Source organism: Mycteria americana, unplaced genomic scaffold (assembly GCF_035582795.1).
Source record: "Mycteria americana isolate JAX WOST 10 ecotype Jacksonville Zoo and Gardens unplaced genomic scaffold, USCA_MyAme_1.0 Scaffold_255, whole genome shotgun sequence".
NCBI lineage: Eukaryota > Metazoa > Chordata > Aves > Ciconiiformes > Ciconiidae > Mycteria > Mycteria americana.
Window position 1 is genome coordinate 1 of NW_027445594.1, and position 27,186 is coordinate 27,186.

Here is a 27,186-nt window from a genome sequence, read left to right on the forward strand (position 1 = left end):
CCCCAGAGCACTCCCATGGCAATCCACGGACACCCCACGGCACCCCATAGCAATCCACAGCACCCCACAGCACCCCATGGACACCCCACGGCACCCCATGGCAACCCACGGCAACCCACGGTACCCCAGAGCACTGCCATGGCAATCCACGGACACCCCACGGCACCCTACAGCACCCCACAGCACCCCACGGACACCCCACGGGCACCCCACGGGCACCCCACGGCACCCCTATGGCAACCCACGACCCCCAGGACCCCCCAGGACCCCCCCAGCCCCCCCGTACCGGTGCTTTGGGCCTGGCTCTCCCCCCCCAGACCCCCCCAGAATCCCCAGACCCCCCCAGGACCCCCCCAGCCCCCCCCATACCGGTGCTCTGGCCTGGCTCTCCCCCCCCCAGACCCCCCCAGCCCCCCCAGGACCCCCCCAGGACCCCCCCAGGACCCCCGTACCGGTGCTCTGGGCCTGGCTCTCCCCCCCCAGACCCCCCCAGACCCCCCAGGACCCCCCCAGGACCCCCCCACCCCCCCCAGCCCCCCCGTACCGGTGCTCTGGGCCTGGCTCTCCCCCCCCAGACCCCCCCAGACCCACCAGGACCCCCCCAGCCCCCCCAGGACCCCCCCAGGACCCCCCCAGGACCCCGTACCGGTGCTCTGGGCCTGGCTCTCCCCCCCCCAGACCCCCCCAGACCCACCAGGACCCCCTCAGCCCCCCCGTACCGGTGCTCTGGGCCTGGCTCTCCCCCCCCAGGACCCCCCCAGACCCCCCCAGGACCCCCCCACCCCCCCCAGCCCCCCCGTACCGGTGCTCTGGGCCTGGCTCTCCCCCCCCAGACCCCTCCAGACCCCCCAGGACCCCCCCAGGACCCCCCTAGGACGACCGTACCGGTGCTCTGGGCCTGGCTCTCCCCCCCCCAGACCCCCCCAGACCCCCCCAGGACCCCCCCACCCCCCCCAGCCCCCCCGTACCGGTGCTCTGGGCCTGGCTCTCCCCCCCCAGACCCCCCCAGACCCACCAGGACCCCCCCAGCCCCCCCAGGACCCCCCCAGGACCCCCCCAGGACCCCCGTACCGGTGCTCTGGGCCTGGCTCTCCCCCCCCAGGACCCCCCCAGACCCCCCAGGACCCCCCCAGCCCCCCCAGGACCCCCCCAGGACCCCCCCAGGACCCCCGTACCGGTGCTCTGGGCCTGGCTCTCCCCCCCCCAGACCCCCCCAGACCCACCAGGACCCCCTCAGCCCCCCCGTACCGGTGCTCTGGGCCTGGCTCTCCCCCCCCAGGACCCCCCCAGACCCCCCCAGGACCCCCCCACCCCCCCCAGCCCCCCCGTACCGGTGCTCTGGGCCTGGCTCTCCCCCCCCAGACCCCTCCAGACCCCCCAGGACCCCCCCAGGACCCCCCTAGGACGACCGTACCGGTGCTCTGGGCCTGGCTCTCCCCCCCCCAGACCCCCCCAGACCCCCCAGGACCCCCCCAGCCCCCCCGTACCGGTGCTCTGGGCCTGGCTCTCCCCCCCCCAGACCCCCCCAGACCCCCCAGGACCCCCCCACCCCCCCCAGCCCCCCCGTACCGGTGCTCTGGGCCTGGCTCTCCCCCCCCAGACCCCCCCAGACCCCCCAGGACCCCCCCAGCCCCCCCAGGACCCCCCCAGGACCCCCCCAGGACCCCCGTACCGGTGCTCTGGGCCTGGCTCTCCCCCCCCCAGACCCCCCCAGACCCACCAGGACCCCCTCAGCCCCCCCGTACCGGTGCTCTGGGCCTGGCTCTCCCCCCCCAGGACCCCCCCAGACCCCCCCAGGACCCCCCCACCCCCCCCAGCCCCCCCGTACCGGTGCTCTGGGCCTGGCTCTCCCCCCCCAGACCCCTCCAGACCCCCCAGGACCCCCCCAGGACCCCCCTAGGACGACCGTACCGGTGCTCTGGGCCTGGCTCTCCCCCCCCCAGACCCCCCCAGACCCCCCAGGACCCCCCCAGCCCCCCGTACCGGTGCTCTGGGCCTGGCTCTCCCCCCCCCAGACCCCCCCAGACCCCCCCAGGACCCCCCCACCCCCCCCAGCCCCCCCGTACCGGTGCTCTGGGCCTGGCTCTCCCCCCCCAGACCCCTCCAGACCCCCCAGGACCCCCCCAGGACCCCCCCAGACCCCCCAGACCCCCCCAGGACCCCCCCAGCCCCCCCGTACCGGTGCTCTGGGCCTGGCTCTCCTCCCGCCGCCGCTCCAGCTCTTTCCGGTCGTAGTTGAGGCGTTTCAGGCACATGATGCCGTAATGGAGGCTCACCCTGGGGGGGGGGCTGGGGTCACCCTGGGGGTCCTGGGGTCACCCTGGGGGGGGGGGCTGGGGTCACCCTGGGGGTCCTGGGGTCACCCTGGGGGGGGCTGGGGTCACCCTGAGGGTCCCAGGGTCACCCTAGGGGGGGGCTGGGGTCACCCTCGGGGTCCTGGGGTCACCCTAGGGGGGGGCTGGGGTCACCCTGGGGGTCCTGGGGTCACCCTAGGGGGGGGTTGGGGTCACCCCAAGGGTCCTGGGGTCACCCTGGGGGGGTCTGGGGTCACCCCAAGGGTTCTGGGGTCACCCTGGGGGGGTCCTGGGGTCATCTGAGGGTCCCGGGGTCACCCTAGGGGGGGGCTGCGGTCACCCTGGGGGTCCTGGGGTCACCCTGGGGGGGGGTTGGGGTCACCCCAAGGGTCCTGGGGTCACCCTGGGGGGGTCTGGGGTCACCCCAAGGGTTCTGGGGTTAACCTTGGGGGGGTTGGGGTCACCCTGGGGGTGCTGGGGTCACCCATTCCCCGGGACCCCCCCATCCCCAGGGGTGCTCCCCCATCCCCAGTGACCCCTCCCCTCCCCAGTGACCCCCCCCCCCCATTCCCTGGGGGTCCCCCATTCCCATGAACTCTCCCCCCATCCCCAAGGGGGGGGTCCCTCACCCCGCAGGACACCCCCCCCCCCAGTGCTCCCCCCACCCCCCAAATTAGGGGAACCCCAGCCCCAGGGTGCTCCCCCACCCCACGAGACCTCCCCCATCCCCAATGCCCCCCAGCCCCCCCATTCCCATGAACCCCCCCCATCCCCAGGGGTGCTCCCCCACCCCACGGGACCTCCCCCATCCCCAATGCCCCCCAGTTTCCCCCATTCCCATGAACCCCCCCATCCCCAGGGGTGCTCCCCCACCCCACGGGGCCTCCCCCATCCCCAATACCCCCCAGTCCCCCCCATTCCCATGAACCCCCCCATCCCCAGGGGTGCTCCCCCACCCCACGAGACCTCCCCCATCCCCAATGCCCCCCAGTTTCCCCCATTCCCATGACCCCCCCCCATCCCCAGTGACCCCTCCCCAATCCCCAGGGGTGCTCCCCCACCCCACGAGACCTCCCCCATCCCCAATGCCCCCCAGTCCCCCCCATTCCCATGAACCCCCCCATCCCCAGGGGTGCTCCCCCACCCCATGAGACCTCCCCCATCCCCAATGCCCCCCAGTTTCCCCCATTCCCATGACCCCCCCCCCCATCCCCAGTGACCCCTCCCCAATCCCCAGGGGTGCTCCCCCACCCCACGGGACCTCCCCCATCCCCAATGCCCCCCAGTCCCCCCCATTCCCATGAACCCCCCCCCATCCCCAGGGGTGCTCCCCCACCCCACGAGACCTCCCCCATCCCCAATGCCCCCCAGTCCCCCCCATTCCCATGAACCCCCCCATCCCCAGGGGTGCTCCCCCACCCCACGAGACCTCCCCCATCCCCAATGCCCCCCAGTTTCCCCCATTCCCATGACCCCCCCCCATCCCCAGTGACCCCTCCCCAATCCCCAGGGGTGCTCCCCCACCCCACGAGACCTCCCCCATCCCCAATGCCCCCCAGTCCCCCCCATTCCCATGAACCCCCCCATCCCCAGGGGTGCTCCCCCACCCCATGAGACCTCCCCCATCCCCAATGCCCCCCAGTTTCCCCCATTCCCATGACCCCCCCCCCCATCCCCAGTGACCCCTCCCCAATCCCCAGGGGTGCTCCCCCACCCCACGGGACCTCCCCCATCCCCAATGCCCCCCAGTCCCCCCCATTCCCATGAACCCCCCCCCATCCCCAGGGGTGCTCCCCCACCCCATGAGACCTCCCCCATCCCCAATGCCCCCCAGTTTCCCCCATTCCCATGAACCCCCCTCATCCCCAGGGGTGCTCCCCCACCCCATGAGACCTCCCCCATCCCCAATGCCCCCCAGTTTCCCCCATTCCCATGACCCCCCCCCCATCCCCAGGGGTGCTCCCCCACCCCACGGGACCTCCCCCATCCCCAATGACCCCCAGTCCCCCCCATTCCCGTGACCCCCCCCCATCCCCAGGGGTGCTCCCCCACCCCACGGGACCTCCCCCATCCCCAATGCCCCCCCGTTTCCCCCATTCCCATGCACACCCCCCCTCCCTCCATGCCCCAGGCCTGCCCCCCTCCCCAAATTGGGGGGTGGGGGCCCCCCACCCACCCACCCACCGATGGAAGGAGTCGACCATCTTGAGCTGCCCCCTCAGCTCCTTCTTGCTGAGGTGGTCGAGCATCCGGGCGTCCACCAGTGACTCCATGAAGTAGCTGCGATACTGGGGCAGCCCCAGGCTGGGCAGCCACTCGTTCCCCACCCACTCGTGATTCATGTCCCCGTAGGCCAGGATCTGGGGACAGCCACCGCCTGGCACCGCTGGCCCCCCAGTGTCACCCCCTCCTGTACCTATTAGACCTGCCAGGACCTCCCTGTCAGCCCCCTCCGTAGCCCTGCCAGGACCCCCCTGTGAATCCCCCTTATCCCTGCCAGGACCCTTCTCAACCTCCCCTTATCCCTGCCAGGACCCCCGTGTGAACCCCCCTTATCCCTGCCAGGACCCTTCTCAAACCCCCCTTATCCCTGCCAGGACCCTTCTGCCAATCCCCCCTTATCCCTGCCAGGACCCCCCTGTGAACCCCCCTTATCCCTGCCAGGACCCTTCTGCCAATCCCCCCTTATCCCTGCCAGGACCCCCCTGTGAACCCCCCTTATCCCTGCCAGGACCCTTCTGCCAACCCCCCTTATCCCTGCCAGGACCCCCCTGTGAACCCCCCTTATCCCTGCCAGGACCCTTCTCAAACCCCCCTTATCGCTGCCAGGACCCTTCTCAACCCCCCCTTATCCCTGCCAGGACCCCCCTGTGAACCCCCCCTTGGCCCTGTCAGGACCCTTCCCCCCCCTCCAGCCCTGCCAGGACCCCCCTGTGAACCCCCCATATCCCTGCCAGGACCCTTCTGCCCCCCCCCCCCCTTATCCCTGCCAGGACCCTCGTGCAAGGCTCGTGCAAGGTCCCTCGTGCAAAAGGCTGCCCTCGTGCAAGGCTCTGGGTTCACAGGGGGCACCCTCGTGCAAGGCCGTGCCCTCGTGCGAGGGCCTGGACTCGTGCAAGGTCCCTCGTGCGAGGGCCTGGGCTCGTGGGGGGCTCCCTCGTGCGAGACCCTGTCCTCGTGCAAGGGGCTGGATACATGCAAAGTCCCTCGTGCAAGGAGCCAGGCTCGTGCGAGAGCCCTGTCTGCCTGTGAAGTCCCTTATGCGAGGCTCTGGGTTCGGGGGGGGGTGGGCCCTCGTGCAAAGCCATGCCCTCGTGCGAGGCTCTGGGGTAGTGCCGGGCCCCTCGTGCGAGGCTCTGGCATTGTGGGGGTGGGCCCTCGTGCAAGGCCATGTCCTCGTGCGAGGCCCCGGGGTGGTGCCAGTCCCCTCGTGCGAGGCCCTGTGTTCCTGCCAGGTCCCCGTGCAAAGCCCCATCCTCCTGCACAGCCCCTCGTGTGAAGCCCTGGGCTCCTTTAAAGCCCCTCGTGCAAGGCCCCATCCTCGTGCAAGGCCCCATCCTCGTGCACGGCCTATCGCCTGCAACCCCATCCTCGTGCAAGGCCCCATCCTCGTGCAAGGCCCCATCCTCGTGCAAGCACCTCTTCTTCTGCAAGGCCCTCTCTCGCACAAGCTCCTGTCCTCGTGCAAGCCCCACCCCCTCGTGCAAGCCCCGCCCCCTCGTGCAAGCCCCTGCCCCTACCTGCTCCCAGCTGATCTCCTTCGTCTCCTGGCAGCGGGGGGGGGGGAGAGGCATCAGGGGGGCCCATCCCCCCACCCCACGCTCCCCCCCTCCCCGGTCCTCGTGCGTTGCACGAGGGTTCACGCTCACCGGCTTGGTGGTGGCCGTCAGCGACTCCATCTCCTCGTGCGTCATCCAGACGTTGCCCGTGGACTGGGGGGGGGGGGAGGGTGACACGCACACGTCACGGGGAGGGGGGGGCGGGAGGGGTCCAGCGTCCGTGCAAGGCAGTCGTGCAAGGCCACGTGAGGCCGTGCAAGGTGCTTGTGCAAGGTGCTTGTGCAAGGCCCCTCTGCCCCGTGTGAGGCTGTGTGAGGGCCCCGTGCAAGGCCCCGGTGCGAGGCCCCTCGTGTAACGCCCCTCGTGTAACACCCCTTGTGCGAAACCCCTTGTGCAAGACCCTCGTGTGAGACTCCTTGTGCAAGACCCCCCCCATGCAAAACCCTCGTGCGAGCCCCCTCACGTGAAACCCCTGCTGCGAAGATCCTCGTGCGAGTCCCCTTTGTGTAAAGACCCTCCTACAAACCCCCTTGTGCGATCCCCCTCGTGCGAGCTCCCTCATGCAAAACCCCCTGTGCAAAACCCCTCGTGCAAGACCCCCCCTCCTGTGACGCCGCTCGTGTAAGACCCCGTGCAAGACCCCCACCTAAGACCCCTCCTGCAAAAACCTGTGTGTGAACCCCCTTGTGCAAACTCCCTCGTGCAAAACCCCTCGTGCGAGACCCCTGTGCATGACCCTCGTGTGAAACCCCCCTGCAAATCCCCTGTGCAAAACCCCTTGTGCGATTCCCCTCGTGCAAACCCCTCCTGCAGAAACCCTTGTGTGAAACCCCTCGTGCAAGCCCTCTGTGCAAAACTCTTGTGCGATCCCCCTTAATGCAAACCCCTCGTGTGAAACCCCTCGTGCAAGACCGCCCTCCTGTGAGGCCCCTCGCCCGAAGCCCCCGTGCCAGACCCCCACCTAAGACCCCTCCTGCAAAACCCCTCGCGTGAACCCCCCTCGTGCAAACCTCCTCGTGCAAGCTCCCTTGTGCAAAACCCCTCGTGCAATCCCCCTCGTGCAAAACCCCTGGTGCAAAACCCCTCGTGCAAGACCCCCCTCCTGTGAGGCCCCTCGCCCGAAGCCCCCGTGCCAGACCCCCACCTAAGACCCCTCCTGCAAAACCCCTCGCGTGAACCCCCTCGTGCAAACCTCCTCGTGCAAGCTCCCTTGTGCAAAACCCCTTGTGCAAACCCCCTCATGCAAACCCCTTGTGCAATCCCCCTCGTGCAAAACCCCTGGTGCAAGACCCCCCTCCTGTGAGGCCCCTCGCCTGAAGCCCCCGTGCCAGACCCCCACCTAAGACCCCTCCTGCAAAACCTCTCGCGTGAACCCCCTCGTGCAAACCCCCACGTGCAAGCTCCCTTGTGCAAAAGCCCTCGTGCAAACCCCTCGTGCAAACCCCTCGTGCAATCCCCCTCGTGCAATCCCCCTCGTGCAAAACCCCTGGTGCAAGACCCCCCTCCTGTGAGGCCCCTCGCCCGAAGCCCCCGTGCCAGACCCCCACCTAAGACCCCTCCTGCAAAACCCCTCGCGTGAACCCTGCCTCGTGCAAACCCCCTCGTGCAAAACCCCTCGTGCAATCCCCCTCGTGCAATCCCCCTTGTGCAAGACCCCCCTCCTGTGAGGCCCCTCGCCCGAAGCCCCCGTGCCAGACCCCCACCTAAGACCCCTCCTGCAAAACCCCTCGCGTGAACCCCCTCGTGCAAACCCCCTCGTGCAAAACCCCTCGTGCAATCCCCCTCGTGCAAACCCCCTCGTGCAAAACCCCTCGTGCAAAACCCCTCGTGCAAACCCCCTGTGCAAAACCCCTCGTGCAAGACCCCCTCCTGTGAGGCCCCTCGCCCGAAGCCCCCGTGCCAGACCCCCACCTAAGACCCCTCCTGCAAAACCCCTCGCGTGAACCCCCTCGTGCAAACCCCCTCGTGCAAAACCCCTCGTGCAATCCCCCTCGTGCAAACCCCCTCGTGCAAAACCCCTCGTGCAAAACCCCTCGTGCAAACCCCCTGTGCAAAACCCCTCGTGCAAGACCCCCTCCTGTGAGGCCCCTCGCCCGAAGCCCCCGTGCCAGACCCCCACCTAAGACCCCTCCTGCAAAAACCCTCGCATGAACCCCCTCGTGCAAGCTCCCTTGTGCAAAACCCCTCGTGCAAAACCCCTCGTGCAAAAGCCCTCGTGCAATCCCGGTCATGCAAACCCCTCATGCAAAACCCCTCGTGCAAGACCCCCCTCCTGTGAGGCCCCTCGCCCGAAGCCCCTGTGCCAGACCCCCACCTAAGACCCCTCCTGCAAAACCCCTTGTGTGAACCCCCTCGTGCAAACTCCCTCGTGCAAAACCCCTCGTGCAAACCCCCTGTGCAAACCCCCTCGTGCAAAACCCCCCTCCTGTGAGGCCCCTCGCCCGAAGCCCCCGTGCCAGACCCCCACCTAAGACCCCTCCTGCAAAAACCCTTGCGTGAACCCCCTCGTGCAAACCTCCTTGTGCAAGCTCCCTTGTGCAAAACCCCTTGTGCAAACTCCTTGTGCAAAACCCCTCATGCAAACCCCTTGTGCAATCCCCCTTGTGCAAACCCCCTTGTGCAAGACCCCCCTCCTGTGAGGCCCCTCGCCCGAAGCCCCCGTGCCAGACCCCCACCTAAGACCCCTCCTGCAAAACCCCTCGCGTGAACCCCCCCTCGTGCAAACCCCCTCATGCAAAACCCCTCGTGCAATCCCCCTCGTGCAAACCCCCTCGTGCAAACCCCCTCGTGCAAACCCCCTCGTGCAAAACCCCCTCGTGCAATCCCCCTCGTGCAAACCCCTCGTGCAAACCCCCTCGTGCAAAACCCCCCTCCTGTGAGGCCCCTCGCCCGAAGCCCCCGTGCCAGACCCCCACCTAAGACCCCTCCTGCAAAACCCCTCGCGTGAACCCCCCCTCCTGCCAGCCCCTCGTGCAAACCCCCTCGTGCGAGCCGCCCCTCACCGTGCGGGAGGTGGCGGGGGCGGAGGGGCTGGTGAGGGACACCATCTCCTGGATGGCCAAGCGCAGCTTCAGCCGGTGCAGGGGGTTGCTGATCCCGATTTCCCGCTGGATTTCCGTATCCGACAGGTTCGCCATGATGGCCCCGCTCTTCACGTTGGCCCGACAGGCCGCCACGTACCAGGCCGGCATCCCCACCCACAGCTGGGGAGGCACCCGTACGCCTGGGTCCCCACCCTGCTACCCCCCCCCCCCCCCCCCCCGCTATGGGTGGGGGGCACCCAGAGGTCTGGGACCCCACCACAGGACCCCCTCTGTCCATGGGTGGGGGCATCCAGACACCTGGGTCTCCGTCGCAGGACTCCCCCACTATGGGTGGGGGCACCCGGAGGCCTGGGACCCCACCCTGACACCCCCCCGCTATGGGTGGGGGGCACCCAGAGGTCTGGGACCCCACCACAGGACCCCCTCTGTCCATGGGTGGGGGCATCCAGACACCTGGGTCCCCATCGCAGGACTCCCCTGCTATGGGTGGGGGGCACCCAGAGGCCTGGGACCCCACCCCAGGACTCCCCCACTATGGGTGGGGGGCACCCAGAGGCCTGGGACCCCACCCCAGGACCCCCTCTCTCCATCACTGGGGGCACCCAGAGGTCTGGGACTCCACCCCAGGACTCCCCCACTATGGGTGGGGGGCACCCAGAGGCCTGGGACCCCACCCTGACCCCCCCCGCTATGGGTGGGGGGCACCCAGAGGTCTGGGACCCCACCACAGGACCCCCTCTGTCCATGGGTGGGGGCATCCAGACACCTGGGTCCCCATCGCAGGACTCCCCTGCTATGGGTGGGGGGCACCCAGAGGCCTGGGACCCCACCCCAGGACTCCCCCACTATGGGTGGGGGGCACCCAGAGGCCTGGGACCCCACCCCAGGACCCCCTCTCTCCATCACTGGGGGCACCCAGAGGTCTGGGACTCCACCCCAGGACTCCCCCACTATGGGTGGGGGGCACCCAGAGGCCTGGGACCCCACCCTGACCCCCCCCCGCTATGGGTGGGGGGCACCCAGAGGTCTGGGACCCCACCACAGGACCCCCTCTGTCCATGGGTGGGGGCATCCAGACACCTGGGTCTCCGTCGCAGGACTCCCCCACTATGGGTGGGGGCACCCGGAGGCCTGGGACCCCACCCCAGGACCCCCTCTCTCCATCACTGGGGGCACCCAGAGGTCTGGGACCCCACCCTGGCACCCCCCCGCTATGGGTGGGGGGTACCCAGAGGCCTGGGACCCCACCGCAGGGCCCCCTCTCTCCATCACTGGGGGCACCCAGAGGTCTGGGACCCCACCCTGGCACCCCCCCGCTATGGGTGGGGGGCACCCAGAGGTCTGGGACCCCATCCCAGGACCCCCTCTCTCCATCACTGGGGGCACCCGGAGGCCTGGGACCCCACCCCAGGACTCCCCCGCTATGGGTGGGGGGCACCCAGAGGCCTGGGACCCAACCCTAGCACCCCCCCACTATGGTCCAGGCACCCGTACGCCTGGGTCCCCACCCTGCTACCCCCCCCCCCCCCCGCTATGGGTGGGGGGCACCCAGAGGTCTGGGACCCCACCACAGGACCCCCTCTGTCCATGGGTGGGGGCATCCAGACACCTGGGTCCCCATCCCAGGACTCCCCTGCTATGGGTGGGGGCACCCGGAGGCCTGGGACCCCACCCTGGCACCCCCCCGCTATGGGTGGGGGGCACCCAGAGGCCTGGGACCCCAAACTGGCACCCCCCCGCTATGGGTGGGGGGCACCCAGAGGTCTGGGACCCCATCCTAGGACCCCCTCTCTCCATCACTGGGGGCACCCGGAGGCCTGGGACCCCACCCCAGGACTCCCCCACTATGGGTGGGGGGCACCCAGAGGCCTCGGACCCCACCCCAGGACCCCCTCTCTCCATCACTGGGGGCACCCGGAGGCCTGGGACCCCAACCTGGCACCCCCCCACTATGGGTGGGGGGCACCCAGAGGCCTGGGACCCAACCCTAGCACCCCCCCACTATGGTCCAGGCACCCGTACACCTGGGTCCCCACCCTGCTACCCCCCCCCCCCCCCGCTATGGGTGGGGGGCACCCAGAGGTCTGGGACCCCACCACAGGACCCCCTCTGTCCATGGGTGGGGGCATCCAGACACCTGGGTCCCCATCCCAGGACTCCCCCGCTATGGGTGGGGGCATCCGGAGGCCTGGGACCCCACCCTGACACCCCCCCGCTATGGGTGGGGGGCACCCAGAGGTCTGGACCCCACCACAGGACCCCCTCTGTCCATGGGTGGGGGCATCCAGGCACCTGGGTCGCCATCGCAGGACTCCCCCACTATGGGTGGGGGCACCTGGAGGCCTGGGACCCCACCCTGACACCCCCCCGCTATGAGTGGGGGGCACCCAGAGGTCTGGGACCCCATCCCAGGACCCCCTCTCTCCATCACTGGGGGCACCCGGAGGCCTGGGACCCCACCCCAGGACTCCCCCGCTATGGGTGGGGGGCACCCAGAGGTCTGGGACCCCACCACAGGACCCCCTCTGTCCATGGGTGGGGGCATCCAGACACCTGGGACCCCATCCCAGGACTCCCCCACTATGGGTGGGGGCACCCGGAGGCCTGGGACCCCAACCTGACACCCCCCTGCTATGGGTGGGGGGCACCCAGAGGCCTGGGACCCCACCCCAGGACTCCCCCGCTATGGGTGGGGGCACCCGGAGGCCTGGGACCCCAACCTGGCACCCCCCCCGCTATGGTCCGGGCACCCAGAGGCCTGGGACCCCACCCTGCTACCCCCCCGCTATGGGAGGGGGGCACCCAGATGCCTGGGACCCCACCCCAAGACCCCCTCTCTGTCCATGGGTGGGGGGCACCTGGATGCCTGCGTCCCCCCAAACACCTGGGTCTCCCCCAGACTCCGGGGTCCCCCCCAAACGCCGGGGTCCCCCCCTCAAATACCGGGGTCCCCCCCCAAACTCCGGGGTCCCCCCTCAAATACCGGGGTCTCCCCCAAACTCCGGGGTCCCCCCCAAATGCCGGGGACTCCCCCAAATACCGGGGTCTCCCCCCTCAAATACCGGGGTCCCCCCCAAACTCCGCGGTCCCCCCCTCAAATACAGGGGTCTTCCCCCAAACTCCGGGTTCCCCCCTCAAATACAGGGGTCCCTCCCCAAACTCCGAGGTCCCCCCCAAATGCCGCGGTCTCCCCCAAACTCCGGGGTCCCCCCCAAATGCCGGGGACTCCCCCAAATACCGGGGTCCCCCCCCACACTCCGCGGTCCCCCCCAAACGCCGGGGTCCCCCCTCAAATACCGGGGTCCCCCCCCAAACTCCGGGGTCCCCCCCAAACGCCGGGGTCTCCCCGTCAAATACCGGGGTCCCCCCCCACACTCCCGGGTCCCCCCCAAACGCCGGGGTCTCCCCGTCAAATACCGGGGTCCCCCCCCACACTCCCGGGTCCCCCCCAAACGCCGGGGGCCCCCCTCAAATACCGGGGTCCCCCCCCACACTCCGGGGTCCCCCCCAAACGCCGGGGGCCCCCCTCAAATACCGGGGTCCCCCCCCCACACTCCGGGGTCCCCCCCAAACTCCGGGGTCCCCCCTCAAATACCGGGGTCCCCCCCCACACTCCGCGGTCCCCCCCAAACGCCGGGGTCCCCCCTCAAATACCGGGGTCTCCCCCCAAACTCCGCGGTCCCCCCCAAACGCCGGGGTCCCCCCTCAAATACCGGGGTCTCCCCCCACACTCCGCAGTCCCCCCCAAACGCCGGGGTCCCCACTCAAATACCGGGGTCTCCCCCAGACTCCGGGGTCCCCCCCAAACGCCGGGGTCCCCCCCTCAAATACCGGGGTCCCCCCCCAAACTCCGGGGTCCCCCCTCAAATACCGGGGTCTCCCCCAAACTCCGGGGTCCCCCCCAAATGCCGGGGTCCCCCCTCAAACTCTGCGGTCCCCCCCCAAACTCCGGGGTCCCTCCCAAACTCCGGGGTCCCTCCCCAAACTCCGGGGTCCCCCCCCCAAACTCCGCGGTCCCCCCCCAAACTCCGGGGTCCCCTCCCAAACTCCGGGGTCCCTCCCAAACTTCGGGGTCCCCCCCCAAACTCCGGGGTCCCCCCCCCAAACTCCGGGGTCCCCCCACCTCCAGCCACGACACCACGGTGGGGCCGTCCCAGGCGGCGAAGGGCAGCCCCTGCCGGCACGCCTCCTCCAGCAGCTCGTGCCTGGGGGGGGGGGGGGGTATGGGGGGGGGCAGAGACCCCCCCATGGGCACCCCCAGACCCCCCCCAACACCCCCGAGACCCCCAAAGCCCCTCCGACCCCCCCCCAACGCCTCTATAGGCTCCCAATACACCCAGAGCCCCCCCCCGAAGCACCCTGACCCCCTTCCAAGGCACCCCCAGCCCCCCCCCCCCCCCCCGAGACCCCCAACTTCGGCCGAGATCCCCAAAGCCCCCTGCCCCCCCCCATGGGCACCCCCAGCCCCCCCCAAAGCCCCCCCAGACCCCCTCAACCTCCCCCCAAAGCCCCCCAAATTCCTCCCAGACCCCCCAAATCCCCCTGAGACACCTTCAAGCTCCCCCAAAGCCCCCCAAAGCCCCCCCAGCCCCCCCCAGATCCCCCCCAAGGCCCCCCCAGACGCCTCCAAAGACCCCCCAGACTCCCCCAAAAGCCCCCCGACCTCCAAAGACCCCCCAAAGCCCCCCCCGATCCTCCCCAAATCCCCCCAGACCCCTCCAAAGATTCCCCGAGACTCCCCAAAAAAACCCCTCTGACCTCCAACGCCCCCCAAAGCCCCCCCAGACTCCCCCCAAACCCCCCCAGACCTCCAAAGCCCCCCCAGACCCTCCCCAAATCCCCCCAGACCCCTCCGAAGCCCCCCAGACTCCCCCCAAACCCCCCCGGACCTCCAAAGCCCCCCCAGACCTTCCCCAAATCCCCCCAGACCCCTCCGAAGCCCCCCAGACTCCCCCCAAACCCCCCCGGACCTCCAAAGCCCCCCCAGACCTTCCCCAAATCCCCCCAGACCCCTCCGAAGCCCCCCAGACTCCCCCCAAACCCCCCCGGACCTCCAAAGCCCCCCCAGACCTTCCCCAAATCCCCCCAGACCCCCCCAAACTTCCAAAGCCCCCCCAGACCCCAGACCCCTCCAAAGACCCCCCCCAGACTCCCCCAAAACCCCCTTCTGACCTCCAAAGCCCCCCAAAGCCCCCCCAGACCTTCCCCAAATCCCCCCAGGACCCCCCAAAGCCCCCCAGACCTCCAAAGCCCCCCCAGACCCCTCCAAAGACCCCCCCCAGACTCCCCAAAAAAACCCCTCTGATCTCCAAAGCCCCCCCAGACCCTCCCCAAATCCCCCCAGACCCCCTCCAAAGACCCCCCCAGACTCCCCCAAAAACCCCTTCTGACCTCCAAAGCCCCCCAAAGCCCCCCCAGACCCTCCCCAAATCCCCCCAGACCCCTCCAAAGACCCCCCCAGACTCCCCAAAAAAACCCCTTCTGACCTCCAAAGCCCCCCAAAGCCCCCCCAGACCCTCCCCAAATCCCCCCAGACTCCCCTAAAAGCCTCCCCAGACCCCTTGAAAAGCCTCCCCCAGACCCTCCCCAAAGCCCCCCGAACCTCCAAACCCCCCCGACCCCCCCCCCCAAAATTGAGGGACACCCCCCCCCCCCCCCTTACTTCTTCTTGCTCCGGCGGTCCTCCACCGCCCCCGAGAGCTTGGCCAGCCCCAGGGCGTCGGGGGGGCCCAGCTCCTCCGAGGGGGTCCCGGCTGCGGGGGGGGGGGGCACAGGGTGAGACACCCCCCCCTCACCACCAAGGGACCCCAAGGGGTCCGGACGCCTGGGTTCCCCCCCCCCCCTCCCGGGATGGGGGGCCGAGGGGGAGGGGGGACACCCGGATGCCGTGGTTCCCTTTGGGGGGGGGTCTAAAGAGGGGGGGGCACCTCGACGCCTGGGTCCCTTTGGGGGGGGTCAAGGGGGGGGACACCCAGACATGTGGGTCCCCAGGGTGCTGTGGGGTGGGGGTCAGGGTGCCCGGACGCCTGGGTCCCTTTGGGTGGGGGTCCAAAGAGGGGGGGGGGGCACCCGGACGCTTGGGTCCCTTTGGGGTAGGGGGGATTGAGGGGGGGGCACCCCGACGCCTGGGTCCCTTTGAGGGGGGGTTAAGGGGGGGGACACCCAGACATGTGGGTCCCCAGGGTGCTGTGGGGTGGGGGTCAGGGTGCCCGGACGCCTGGGTCCCTTCGGGTGGGGGTCCAAAGGCGGGGGGGGGGGCACCCCGACGCCTGGGTCCCTTTGGGGGGGTTAAGGGGGGGGACACCCAGACATGTGGGTCCCCAGGGTGCTGTGGGGTGGGGGTCAGGGTGCCCGGACGCCTGGGTCCCTTTGGGTGGGGGTCCAAAGGGGGGGGCACCCGGATGCCTGGGTCCCTTTGGGGTGGGGGTCTAAAGGGGGGGGGCACCCCGACGCCTGGGTCCCTTTGGGTGGGGGTCCAAAGTGGGGGGGGGGCACCCGGACGCTTGGGTCCCTTTGGGGTAGGGGGGATTGAGGGGGGGGGCACCCCGACGCCTGGGTCCCTTTGGGGGGGGGTCAAGGAGGGGGACACCCAGACATGTGGGTCCCCAGGGTGCTGTGGGGTGGGGGTCAGGGTGCCCGGACGCCTGGGTCCCTTTGGGTGGGGGTCCAAAGGCGGGGGGGGGGGGCACCCCGACGCCTGGGTCCCTTTGGGGGCATTGAGGGGGGGGGGGGGCACCCAGACACCTGGGTCCCCTGGGCCTAGGGTGGGTGTGATGGGCTGGGGAGGGGGGGGGGGTGTCCGGACGGCTGGGTCCCCGGTGCGCCCTAGGGTGGGGGTGAGGGTGCCCGGAGGTCGGGGTCCCACCGAGGGAGGGGGCGTCTCTCGAGGGGGGGCCCAGACGCCCCTTCTCCTTCTTGCCGAAGAGGCGCCCGATGGAGGATTTGATGCTCTTCTTCTTGGGGGCTTTGTGCAGGGGGTCGGGGGGGGCACCGGGACCCTCGGGGACCAGCCTGGGGTGGGTGGGTGGGGGGGGGGCACCCATCGGCTGTAGCCCAGGGGGACACACCCCCACCCCCTCCCCAGGACCCAAAATAGCACCCACAGCCCCCCCCTACACCCACCAAACTGCACCCCGAGATCTCGTGGTGGCCCCGTAGGGTGAAAGATTTCCCACCCCAGAGACCCCCCCCCCCCATGGACCCCCCAAATACCTCCCAGCACCCCAACATGACCCCAGGGACCCCCCGAGACCCCCCGAGACCCCCCAGCACCCCAACATGACCTCAGGGACCCCCAGGGGCCCCCCCCAGCACCCCAACATGACCCCAGGGACCCCCCGAGACCCCCCGAGACCCCCCAGCACCCCAACATGACCTCAGGAACTCCCAGAGACCCTCTAGAGACCCCCAGGGACCCCCCCCCAGCACCCCAACATGACCTCAGGGACCCCCCGAGACCTCCCAGCACCCCAACATGACCCCAGGGACCCCCGGAGACCCCCTAGAGACCCCCAGGGACCCCACCAGCACCCCAATAATGACCCCAGGAACCCCCAGGGATCCCCCGAGACCCCCCCAGCACCCCAACATGACCTCAGGGACCCCCAGGGACCCCCCACAGCACCCCAACATGACCCCAGGGACCCCCGGATACCCCCCAGAGACCCCCAGGGACCCCCCCAGCACCCCAATATGACCCCAGGGACCCCCCAAAGACCCCCCCAGCGCCCCAATATGATCCCAGAACCCCCTGAGACCCCCCAAGACCCCCCAGGGACCCCCCGAGACCCCCCCCAGGAACCCCCGAAGACCCCCTAGCACCCCAATAAGACCCCAGGACCCCCCCAGGGACCCCCCAGCACCCCAATAAGACCCCAGGGACCCCCCCAGGGACCTCCCCAGCACCCCAATATGACCCCAGCGACCCCCCAGAGCCCCCCCAACTCACCCCACTCGTGGGTCGCGCCCCTCTTCCAGCCCGGCCGCCGGCAGCGCCAAGGGGGGACCCCCCCGCTCCAGTCGGGGTGCTCGGGGGGGGGCAGGGGGGTCCCCAGGACCCGGCCCCTTCTCCTCCGCCCCCCGGGGCTCCTCCTTGGGGACGTGGTTCTGGGGGGGGGGCGGAGGGGGGGGGCGGATAATTTGGGGGGGCCCTGTAATTTTGGGGGGACCCTGGAAGCAGCCAGACCATTTGGGGTGTCCTCGACCATCTGGGGGGGCCCTGACAGCCCCTAGAGGTTTGCCCCCCCCCCCCCAGTATTTTGGGGACCCCTGGCCATTTGGGGGTCCCCAGCCATTTGGGGGGAGCACCCTGGCACCCCCTATCCATTTTGGGGGTCCGCAGCCACTTGGGGGGGGTTCCCGGCCATTTGGGGGGGAACCTGGAAACTCTCAGGCTTTTTGGGGACCCCTGGCCATTTGGGGGGGGTCAGTCTGGCACCCCCCCAGCTATTTGGGGGGGTCCCCATCCATTTTGGGGGTCCGCAGCCACTTGGGGGGGGTCCCTGGCCATTTGGGAGGGCACCCTGCCCCCCCAGGGACCCCCCCTCCATTTTCGGGGGTCCCCAGCCATTTGGGGGGGGTCTCCAACCATTTGGGGGGGACAACCTGCCCCCCCCTCCAATTTGGAGGTCCCCAGCCACTTTTGGGGGGGTCCCTGGCCATTTGAGGGGGCACTCTGCCCCCCCATCAATTTTGGGGTTCCCCAGCCACTTGGGGGGGGTCTTCAACCATTTGGGGTGAGCACCCCGCCTCCCCCCCCCATTCCATTTGGGGGGGGTCCCTAGGCATTTGGGGGGGGGGTGGGGGGCCACTCACCTCGCGGGCGGGGCTGGGGGGGGCCAGGCGGGGGGTGGAGCGGCCGCTGCTGGGGGGGGAGGGGCTGGCCAAGGTGGAACTGGTGAGGGAGGGGGGCAGGGAGGCGCCCCCCCCCCGGTAGCGCCCCAGGGGGGCCCCCTCCAGCCCCCCCCCCCCCACCCGGCTCTCCAGCTCCTCCGCCCGCAGCTCCGTGCACTCCTTCTCCTCCTGGATCAGCCTGGGGGGGGGGGAGCAAAGGGGGGGGGGTGTCAGGAAAGGGGGGGGCCCCCCCCAACCCATGGTACCCCCTTGTCCGGACCCCAAATCCCCCAGGCCCCTCCCAGCCCCCCATTGCCCCCCCCAAATATCCCACGGCCTCCTATTGCCCCCCGCTTGCCCCCCAGCCCCCCATTGCCCCCCCCAGTTTATCCCCCAGCCCCCCATTACACCCAGAGCCCCCCCATTGCCCCCCCACTTTACCCCCAGCCCCCCACTGCACCCAGAGCCCCCCATTGCCCCCCCACTTGCCCCACAGACCCGAGACCCCCCCAATTTACCCCCCAGCCCCCCCCTGCACCCAGAGCCCCCCCATTGCCCCCCCACTTGCCCCACAGACCCGAGACCCCCCCAATTTAACCCCCAGACCCCCCTGCACCCAGAGACCCCCATTGCCCCCCCACTTGCCCCACAGACCCGAGACCCCCCCACTTTACCCCCCAGCCCCCCACTGCACCCAGAGCCCCCTCATTGCCCCCCCACTTTACCCCAGTCCCCCCCTGCACCCAGAGACCCCATTGCCCCCCCACTTGCCCCACAGACCCGAGACCCCCCCAATTTACCCCCCATCCTCCCCCTGCACCCAGAGCCCCCCCCACTTGCCCTACAGACCCCCATTGCCCCCCCACTTTACCCCCAGCCCCCCACTGCACCCAGAGCCCCCCCATTGCTCCCCCACTTTACCCCCAGCCCCCCACTGCACCCAGAGCCCCCCATTGCCCCCCCACTCTACCCCCAGCCCCCCATTACACCCAGAGCCCCCCCATTGCCCCCCCACTTTACCCCCAGCCCCCCACTGCACCCAGAGACCCCCATTGCCCCCCCACTTAACCCACAGACCCCCATTGCCCCCCCACTTTACCCCCCAGCCCCCCACTGCACCCAGAGACCCCCATTGCCCCCCCACTTGCCCCACAGACCCGAGACCCCCCCACTTTACCCCCCAGCCCCCCACTGCACCCAGAGCCCCCCCGTTGCCCCCCCACTTAACCCACAGACCCCCATTGCCCCCCCACTTTACCCTCCAGCCCCCCACTGCCCCCAGAGCCCCCCCATTGCCCCCCCACTTTACCCCCAGCCCCCCACTGCACCCAGAGCCCCCCATTGCCCCCCCACTCTACCCCCAGCCCCCCATTACACCCAGAGCCCCCCCATTGCCCCCCCACTTTACCCCCAGCCCCCCACTGCACCCAGAGCCCCCTCATTGCCCCCCCACTTTACCCCAGTCCCCCCCTGCACCCAGAGACCCCATTGCCCCCCCACTTGCCCCACAGACCCGAGACCCCCCCAATTTACCCCCCATCCTCCCCCTGCACCCAGAGCCCCCCCACTTGCCCTACAGACCCCCATTGCCCCCCCACTTTACCCCCAGCCCCCCACTGCACCCAGAGCCCCCCCATTGCCCCCCCACTTGCCCCACAGACCCCCATTGCCCCCCCACTTTACCTCCAGCCCCCCACTGCACCCAGAGACCCCCATTGCCCCCCCACTTGCCCCACAGACCCAAGACCCCCCCAATTTAACCCCCAGACCCCCCTGCACCCAGAGCCCCCCCGTTGCCCCCCCACTTAACCCACAGACCCCCATTGCCCCCCCACTTTACCCTCCAGCCCCCCACTGCCCCCAGAGCCCCCCCATTGCCCCCCTCTTGACCCCCCCAGCCCCCCATTGCTCCCCGATTGCCCCCCCAGCCCCCCATTGCCTAGGGGGAATCTCTGGGTTTTGGGGTGTCCTGGGTTTTGGGGTCCCTGGGGTTTGGGGGTCCCTGGGGGGAGTCCCTGGGATTTGGGGTCCCTTGGGGGTGTCCTTGAGATTTTGGGGTCTCTGGGGGGGATCCCTGGGGGGGTCCCTGGGGTTTGAGGGTCTTGAGGGGATCCCTGGGGGGGATTTCCACGGGGTTTGGGGATCCCTGGGGGGGGGGGAACTCAGGGTTTTGGGGTGTCCCTGGGGTTTGGGGGTCCCTGGGGGGGTGTCCCTGAGATTTTGGGGTCTCTGGGGGGGGATCCCTGGGTTTGGGGGTCTCTGAGGGGGATCCTTGGGGGGGTCCCTGGGGTTTGGGGGTCTTGAGGGGATCCCTGAGGGCGATTTCCATGGGGTTTGGGGATCCCTGGGGGGGGGGGAACTCAGGGTTTTGGGGTGTCCCTGGGGTTTGGGGGTCCCTGGGGGGGTGTCCCTGAGATTTTGGGGTCTCTGGGGGGGGATCCCTGGGTTTGGGGGTCTCTGAGGGGGATCCCTGGGGGGGTCCCTGGGGTTTGGGGGTCTTGAGGGGATCCCTGAGGGCGATTTCCATGGGGTTTGGGGATCCCTGGGGGGGGGGATCTCAGGGTTTTGGGGTGTCCCTGGGATTTGGGGGTCCCTGGGGGGGTGTCCCTGAGATTTTGGGGTCTCTGGGGGGGGATCCCTGGGTTTGGGGGTCTCTGAGGGGGATCCTTGGGGGGGTCCCTGGGGTTTGGGGGTCTTGAGGGGATCCCTGAGGGCGATTTCCATGGGGTTTGGGGATCCCTGGGGGGGGGGGAACTCAGGGTTTTGGGGTGTCCCTGGGGTTTGGGGGTCCCTGGGGGGGTGTCCCTGAGATTTTGGGGTCTCTGGGGGGGGATCCCTGGGTTTGGGGGTCTCTGAGGGGGATCCTTGGGGGGGTCCCTGGGTTTGGGGGTCTTGAGGGATCCCTGAGGGCGATTTCCATGGGGTTTGGGGATCCCTGGGGGGGGGGGAACTCAGGGTTTTGGGGTGTCCCTGGGGTTTGGGGGTCCCTGGGGGGGTGTCCCTGAGATTTTGGGGTCTCTGGGGGGGGATCCCTGGGTTTGGGGGTCTCTGAGGGGGATCCCTGGGGGGGTCCCTGGGGTTTGGGGGTCTTGAGGGGATCCCTGAGGGCGATTTCCATGGGGTTTGGGGATCCCTGGGGGGGGGGATCTCAGGGTTTTGGGGTGTCCCTGGGATTTGGGGGTCCCTGGGGGGGTGTCCCTGAGATTTTGGGGTCTCTGGGGGGGGATCCCTGGGTTTGGGGGTCTCTGAGGGGATCCTTGGGGGGGTCCCTGGGGTTTGGGGGTCTTGAGGGGATCCCTGAGGGCGATTTCCATGGGGTTTGGGGATCCCTGGGGGGGGGGGAACTCAGGGTTTTGGGGTGTCCCTGGGGTTTGGGGGTCCCTGGGGGGGTGTCCCTGAGATTTTGGGGTCTCTGGGGGGGGATCCCTGGTTTGGGGTCTCTGAGGGGGATCCTTGGGGGGGTCCCTGGGGTTTGGGGGTCTTGAGGGAATCCCTGGGGGGGATTTCCACGGGGTTTGGGGATCCCTGGGGGGGGGATCTCAGGGTTTTGGGGTGTCCCTGGGATTTGGGGGTCCCTGGGGGGGTGTCCCTGAGATTTTGGGGTCTCTGGGGGGGGATCCCTGGGTTTGGGGTCTCTGAGGGGGATCCCTGGGGGGGTCCCTGGGGTTTGGGGGTCTTGAGGGGATCCCTGAGGGCGATTTCCATGGGGTTTGGGGATCCCTGGGGGGGGGGATCTCAGGGTTTTGGGGTGTCCCTGGGGTTTGGGGGTCCCTGGGGGGTGTCCCTGAGATTTTGGGGTCTCTGGGGGGGGATCCCTGGGTTTGGGGGTCTCTGGGGGGGATCCCTGGGGGGGTCCCTGGGGTTTGGGGGTCTTGAGGGGATCCCTGGGGGGATTTCATGGGGTTTGGGGATCCCTGGGGGGGGGAATCTCAGGGTTTTGGGGTGTCCCTGGGGTTTGGGGGTCCCTGGGGGGTGTCCCTGAGATTTTGGGGTCTCTGGGGGGGGATCCCTGGGTTTGGGGGTCTCTGAGGGGGATCCTTGGGGGGGTCCCTGGGGTTTGGGGGTCTTGAGGGAATCCCTGGGGGGGATTTCCACGGGGTTTGGGGATCCCTGGGGGGGGATCTCAGGGTTTTGGGGTGTCCCTGGGATTTGGGGGTCCCTGGGGGGTGTCCCTGAGATTTTGGGGTCTCTGGGGGGGGGATCCCTGGTTTGGGGGTCTCTGGGGGGGATCCCTGGGGGGGTCCCTGGGGTTTGGGGGTCTTGAGGGGATCCCTGGGGGGGATTTCCACGGGGTTTGGGGATCCCTGGGGGGGGGGGGATCTCAGGGTTTTGGGGTGTCCTGGGATTTGGGGTCCCTTGGGGGTGTCCTTGAGATTTTGGGGTCTCTGGGGGGGATCCCTGGGGGGGTCCCTGGGGTTTGAGGGTCTTGAGGGGATCCCTGGGGGGGATTTCCACGGGGTTTGGGGATCCCTGGGGGGGGGGGGAACTCAGGGTTTTGGGGTGTCCCTGGGGTTTGGGGGTCCCTGGGGGGGTGTCCCTGAGATTTTGGGGTCTCTGGGGGGGGATCCCTGGGTTTGGGGGTCTCTGAGGGGGATCCTTGGGGGGGTCCCTGGGGTTTGGGGGTCTTGAGGGGATCCCTGAGGGCGATTTCCATGGGGTTTGGGGATCCCTGGGGGGGGGGATCTCAGGGTTTTGGGGTGTCCCTGGGGTTTGGGGGTCCCTGGGGGGGTGTCCCTGAGATTTTGGGGTCTCTGGGGGGGGTCCCTGGGGTTTGGGGGTCTTGAGGGAATCCTGGGGGGGATTTCCACGGGGTTTGGGGATCCCTGGGGGGGGATCTCAGGGTTTTGGGGTGTCCCTGGGATTTGGGGGTCCCTGGGGGGGTGTCCCTGAGATTTTGGGGTCTCTGGGGGGGGGATCCTGGGTTTGGGGGTCTCTGGGGGGGATCCCTGGGGGGGTCCCTGGGGTTTGGGGGTCTTGAGGGGATCCCTGGGGGGATTTCATGGGGTTTGGGGATCCCTGGGGGGGGGATCTCAGGGTTTTGGGGTGTCCCTGGGATTTGGGGGTCCCTGGGGGGGTGTCCCTGAGATTTTGGGGTCTCTGGGGGGGGGATCCCTGGGTTTGGGGGTCTCTGAGGGGGATCCCTGGGGGGGTCCCTGGGGTTTGGGGGTCTTGAGGGGATCCCTGGGGGGGATTTCCACGGGGTTTGGGGATCCCTGGGGGGGGGGGGATCTCAGGGTTTTGGGGTGTCCCTGGGATTTGGGGGTCCCTGGGGGGGTGTCCCTGAGATTTTGGGGTCTCTGGGGGGGGATCCCTGGGTTTGGGGGTCTCTGGGGGGGATCCCTGGGGGGGGGTCCCTGGGGTTTGGGGGTCTTGAGGGGATCCCTGGGGGGGATTTCATGGGGTTTGGGGATCCCTGGGGGGGGGGATCTCAGGGTTTTGGGGTGTCCCTGGGATTTGGGGGTCCCTGGGGGGGTGTCCCTGAGATTTTGGGGTCTCTGGGGGGATGCCTGGGTTTGGGGGTCTCTGAGGGGGATCCCTGGGGGGGTCCCTGGGGTTTGGGGGTCTTGAGGGGATCCCTGGGGGGATTTCCACGGGGTTTGGGGATCCCTGGGGCAGGATCTCAGGGTTTTGGGGTGTCCCTGGGGTTTGGGGGTCCCTGGGGGGGTGTCCCTGAGATTTTGGGGTCTCTGGGGGGGGATCCCTGGGTTTGGGGGTCTCTGAGGGGGATCCCTGGGGGGGTCCCTGGGGTTTGGGGGTCTTGAGGGGATCCTGAGGGTGATTTCCATGGGGTTTGGGGATCCCTGGGGGGGGGATCTCAGGGTTTTGGGGTGTCCCTGGGGTTTGGGGGTCCCTGGGGGGGAGTCCCTGGGATTTGGGGTCCGTTGGGGGTGTCCTTGAGATTTTGGGGTCTCTGGGGGGGATCCCTGGGGGGCTCCCTGGGGTTTGGGGGTCTTGAGGGGATCCCTGAGGGCGATTTCCACGGGGTTTGGGGATCCCTGGGGGCGGGGGGATCTCAGGGTTTTGGGGTGTCCCTGGAATTTGGGGGTCCCTGGGGGGGTGTCCCTGAGATTTTGGGGTCTCTGGGGGGGGATCCCTGGGTTTGGGGGTCTCTGAGGGGGATCACTGGGGGGGTCCCTGCAGTTTGGGGGTCTTGAGGGGATCCCTGGGAGGGATTTCCACGGGTTTGGGGATCCCTGGGGCGGGATCTCAGGGTTTTGGGGTGTCCCTGGGATTTGGGGGTCCCTGGGGGGTGTCCTTGAGATTTTGGGGTCTCTGGGGGGATCCCTGGGGGGGTCCCTGGGGTTTGGGGGTCTTGAGGGAATCCCTGGGGGGGATTTCCACGGGGTTTGGGGATCCCTGGGGGGGGATCTCAGGGTTTTGGGGTGTCCCTGGGATTTGGGGTCCCTTGGGGGTGTCCTTGAGATTTTGGGGTCTCTGGGGGGGATCCCTGGGGGGGTCCCTGGGGTTTGGGGGTCTTGAGGGGATCCCTGGGGGGATTTCCATGGGGTTTGGGGATCCCTGGGGGGGGGATCTCAGGGTTTTGGGGTGTCCCTGGGGTTTGGGGGTCCCTGGGGGGGTGTCCCTGAGATTTTGGGGTCTCTGGGGGGGGATCCCTGGGTTTGGGGGTCTCTGAGGGGGATCCCTGGGGGGGTCCCTGGGGTTTGGGGGTCTTGAGGGGATCCCTGGGGGGGATTTCCACGGGGTTTGGGATCCCTGGGGGGGGGATCTCAGGGTTTTGGGGTGTCCCTGGGATTTGGGGTCCCTTGGGGGTGTCCTTGAGATTTTGGGGTCTCTGGGGGGGGATCCCTGGGTTTGGGGGTCTCTGAGGGTGATCCCTGGGGGGGATTTCCACGGGGTTTGGGGATCCCTGGGGCGAGATCTCAGGGTTTTGGGGTGTCCCTGGAATTTGGGGTCCCTTGGGGGTGTCCCTGGGATTTGGGGGTCCCCCCGGGGAACTGACTTGATCTCCTTGTTGATGGCCTCGAGCTGTTCCTGCAGCATGAAGGCCAGCGTCTGGACGTCCGTCTGTCCGCTGGGGGAGAGCAGCTCCCCGCAGCCCCCCGGCCCCTCCCGCTCCTCCTCGTCCGAGCCCTCGGGGGGGCCCTCCAGAGGGACCCCCCCCCGCTCCCAGTCCGGGCCCTGGCGGGTGGGAACGGGGACGGGAGAGGGATGGGGTGGGGTGGGGGGGGATGGGGATGGGGATGAGGATGAGGATGAGGATGAGGATGGGATGAGGATGCGGATGCGGATGGGATGGGATGGGATGGGATGAGGACGAGATGGGATGGGATGAGGATGAGGATGAGGATGAGGATGAGGATGGGATGGGATGGGATGGGATGGGATGGGATGGGATGGGATGAGGACGAGATGGGATGGGATGAGGATGAGGATGAGGATGAGGATGGGATGGGATGGGATGGGATGGGATGGGATGGGATGAGGACGAGATGGGATGGGATGAGGATGAGGATGAGGATGAGGATGGGATGGGATGGGATGGGATGGGATGGGATGGGATGGGATGAGGACGAGATGGGATGGATGAGGATGAGGATGAGGATGAGGATGAGGATGGATGGATGGGATGGGATGGGATGGGATGGGATGGGATGAGGATGAGGATGAGGATGAGGATGGGATGGGATGGGATGGGATGGGGACGAGATGGGATGGGATGAGGATGAGGATGAGGATGAGGATGGGATGGGATGGGATGGGATGGGATGGGATGAGGATGAGGATGAGGATGAGATGGGATGGGATGGGATGGGATGGGATGAGGATGAGGATGAGGATGGGAGAGGGATGGGATGGGATGAGGATGAGGATGGGATGAGGATGAGGATGGGATGGGATGAGGATGAGGATGAGGATGAGGATGAGGATGAGGATGAGGGTGAGGGTGAGGGTGAGGGTGAGGGTGAGGATGGGGATGAGGATGGGGATGAGGATGAGGATGAGAATGGGGATGGGATGGATGGATGGGATGAGGATGGAGAGGGACGGGATGGGGTGGGGGGGATGGGATGAGGATGAGGATGAGGATGGGATGGGATGGGATGGATGGGATGGGATGGGATGAGGACAAGATGGATGGGATGAGGATGAGGATGAGGATGAGGATGGGATGGGATGGGATGGGATGGATGGGATGGGATGAGGATGAGGATGAGGATGAGGATGGGATGGGATGGGATGGTGGGATGAGACGAGATGGATGGGATGAGGATGAGATGAGGATGAGATGGGTGGATGGGATGGGATGGGATGGATGGGATGGGATGGGATGGGATGACGAGATGGGATGGATGAGGATGAGAGGAGGATGAGGATGGATGGGATGGGATGGGATGGGATGGGATGAGGATGAGGATGAGGATGAGGATGGATGGATGGGATGGGATGAGGATGAGGATGAGGATGAGGATGAGGATGGGAGGGATGGGATGGGATGAGGATGAGGATGGGATGAGGATGAGGATGGGATGGGATGAGGATGAGGATGAGGATGAGGATGGATGAGGGTGAGGTGAGGGTGAGGATGGGATGAGGATGGGATGAGGATGAGATGAGATGGGATGGGATGGGATGGGATGGGATGAGGATGGGATGAGATGAGGATGAGGATGGGATGAGGATGAGGATGGATGAGGATGGGATGGGATGGGATGAGATGAGATGAGGATGGGGATGGGATGGGGATGAGGATGGAGAGGAGGATGGGTGGGGGGGAGGGGATGTGGATGAGGATGAGGATGGGAGGGATGGGATGAGGAGAGATGGGTGGGATGGGATGGGATGAGGATGAGGAGGAGGATGGAGGATGAGGATGAGGATGGGGATGGGATGGGGGTGGGGTGGGGATGGGAGGGTGGGATGAGGATGAGGATGGGGTTGAGGTGGAGGATGGGGAGGGGTGGAGGAGGTGGATGGGTGGATGGGTGAGGATGTGGATGGGAGAGGGTGGTGGGGTGGTGGATGGTGGGTGGGGTGAGGTGAGGATGAGGTGGGGTGGGTGAGGATGGGTGGGTGAGGGATGGGTTGGGAGGGGTGGGGTGGAGGTGAGGATGGAGGAGGGATGGGTGGGAGGGGAGGGTGGTGGGGATGGGATGGGTTGGGTGGAGGAGGGGTGGGGTGGGTGGTGGTGAGGATGGTGGAGTGAGGGTGAGGATGAAGATGAGTTGAGAGAGAGGATGAGGCTGAGATGAGATGAAGGAATGAGGATGGGTGGGG

General features: G+C 68.5%; 1 protein-coding gene across 1 annotated transcript; it reads right to left on the reverse strand.

Moving 5' to 3' along the window:
- Positions 1–2,179: 2,179 nt before the first annotated feature.
- LOC142403416 (liprin-alpha-3-like) lies at positions 2,180–25,089 on the reverse strand (the record flags this gene model as incomplete). Its single annotated transcript, XM_075489655.1, has 11 exons — positions 2,180–2,277; positions 4,479–4,654; positions 6,035–6,061; positions 6,164–6,226; positions 9,076–9,276; positions 13,241–13,322; positions 14,780–14,870; positions 15,983–16,128; positions 17,066–17,223; positions 17,932–18,148; positions 24,911–25,089. Coding segments are annotated over 11 exons (1,438 nt in total), but the record flags the coding sequence as incomplete, so codon positions are not given.
- Positions 25,090–27,186: the final 2,097 nt, after the last annotated feature.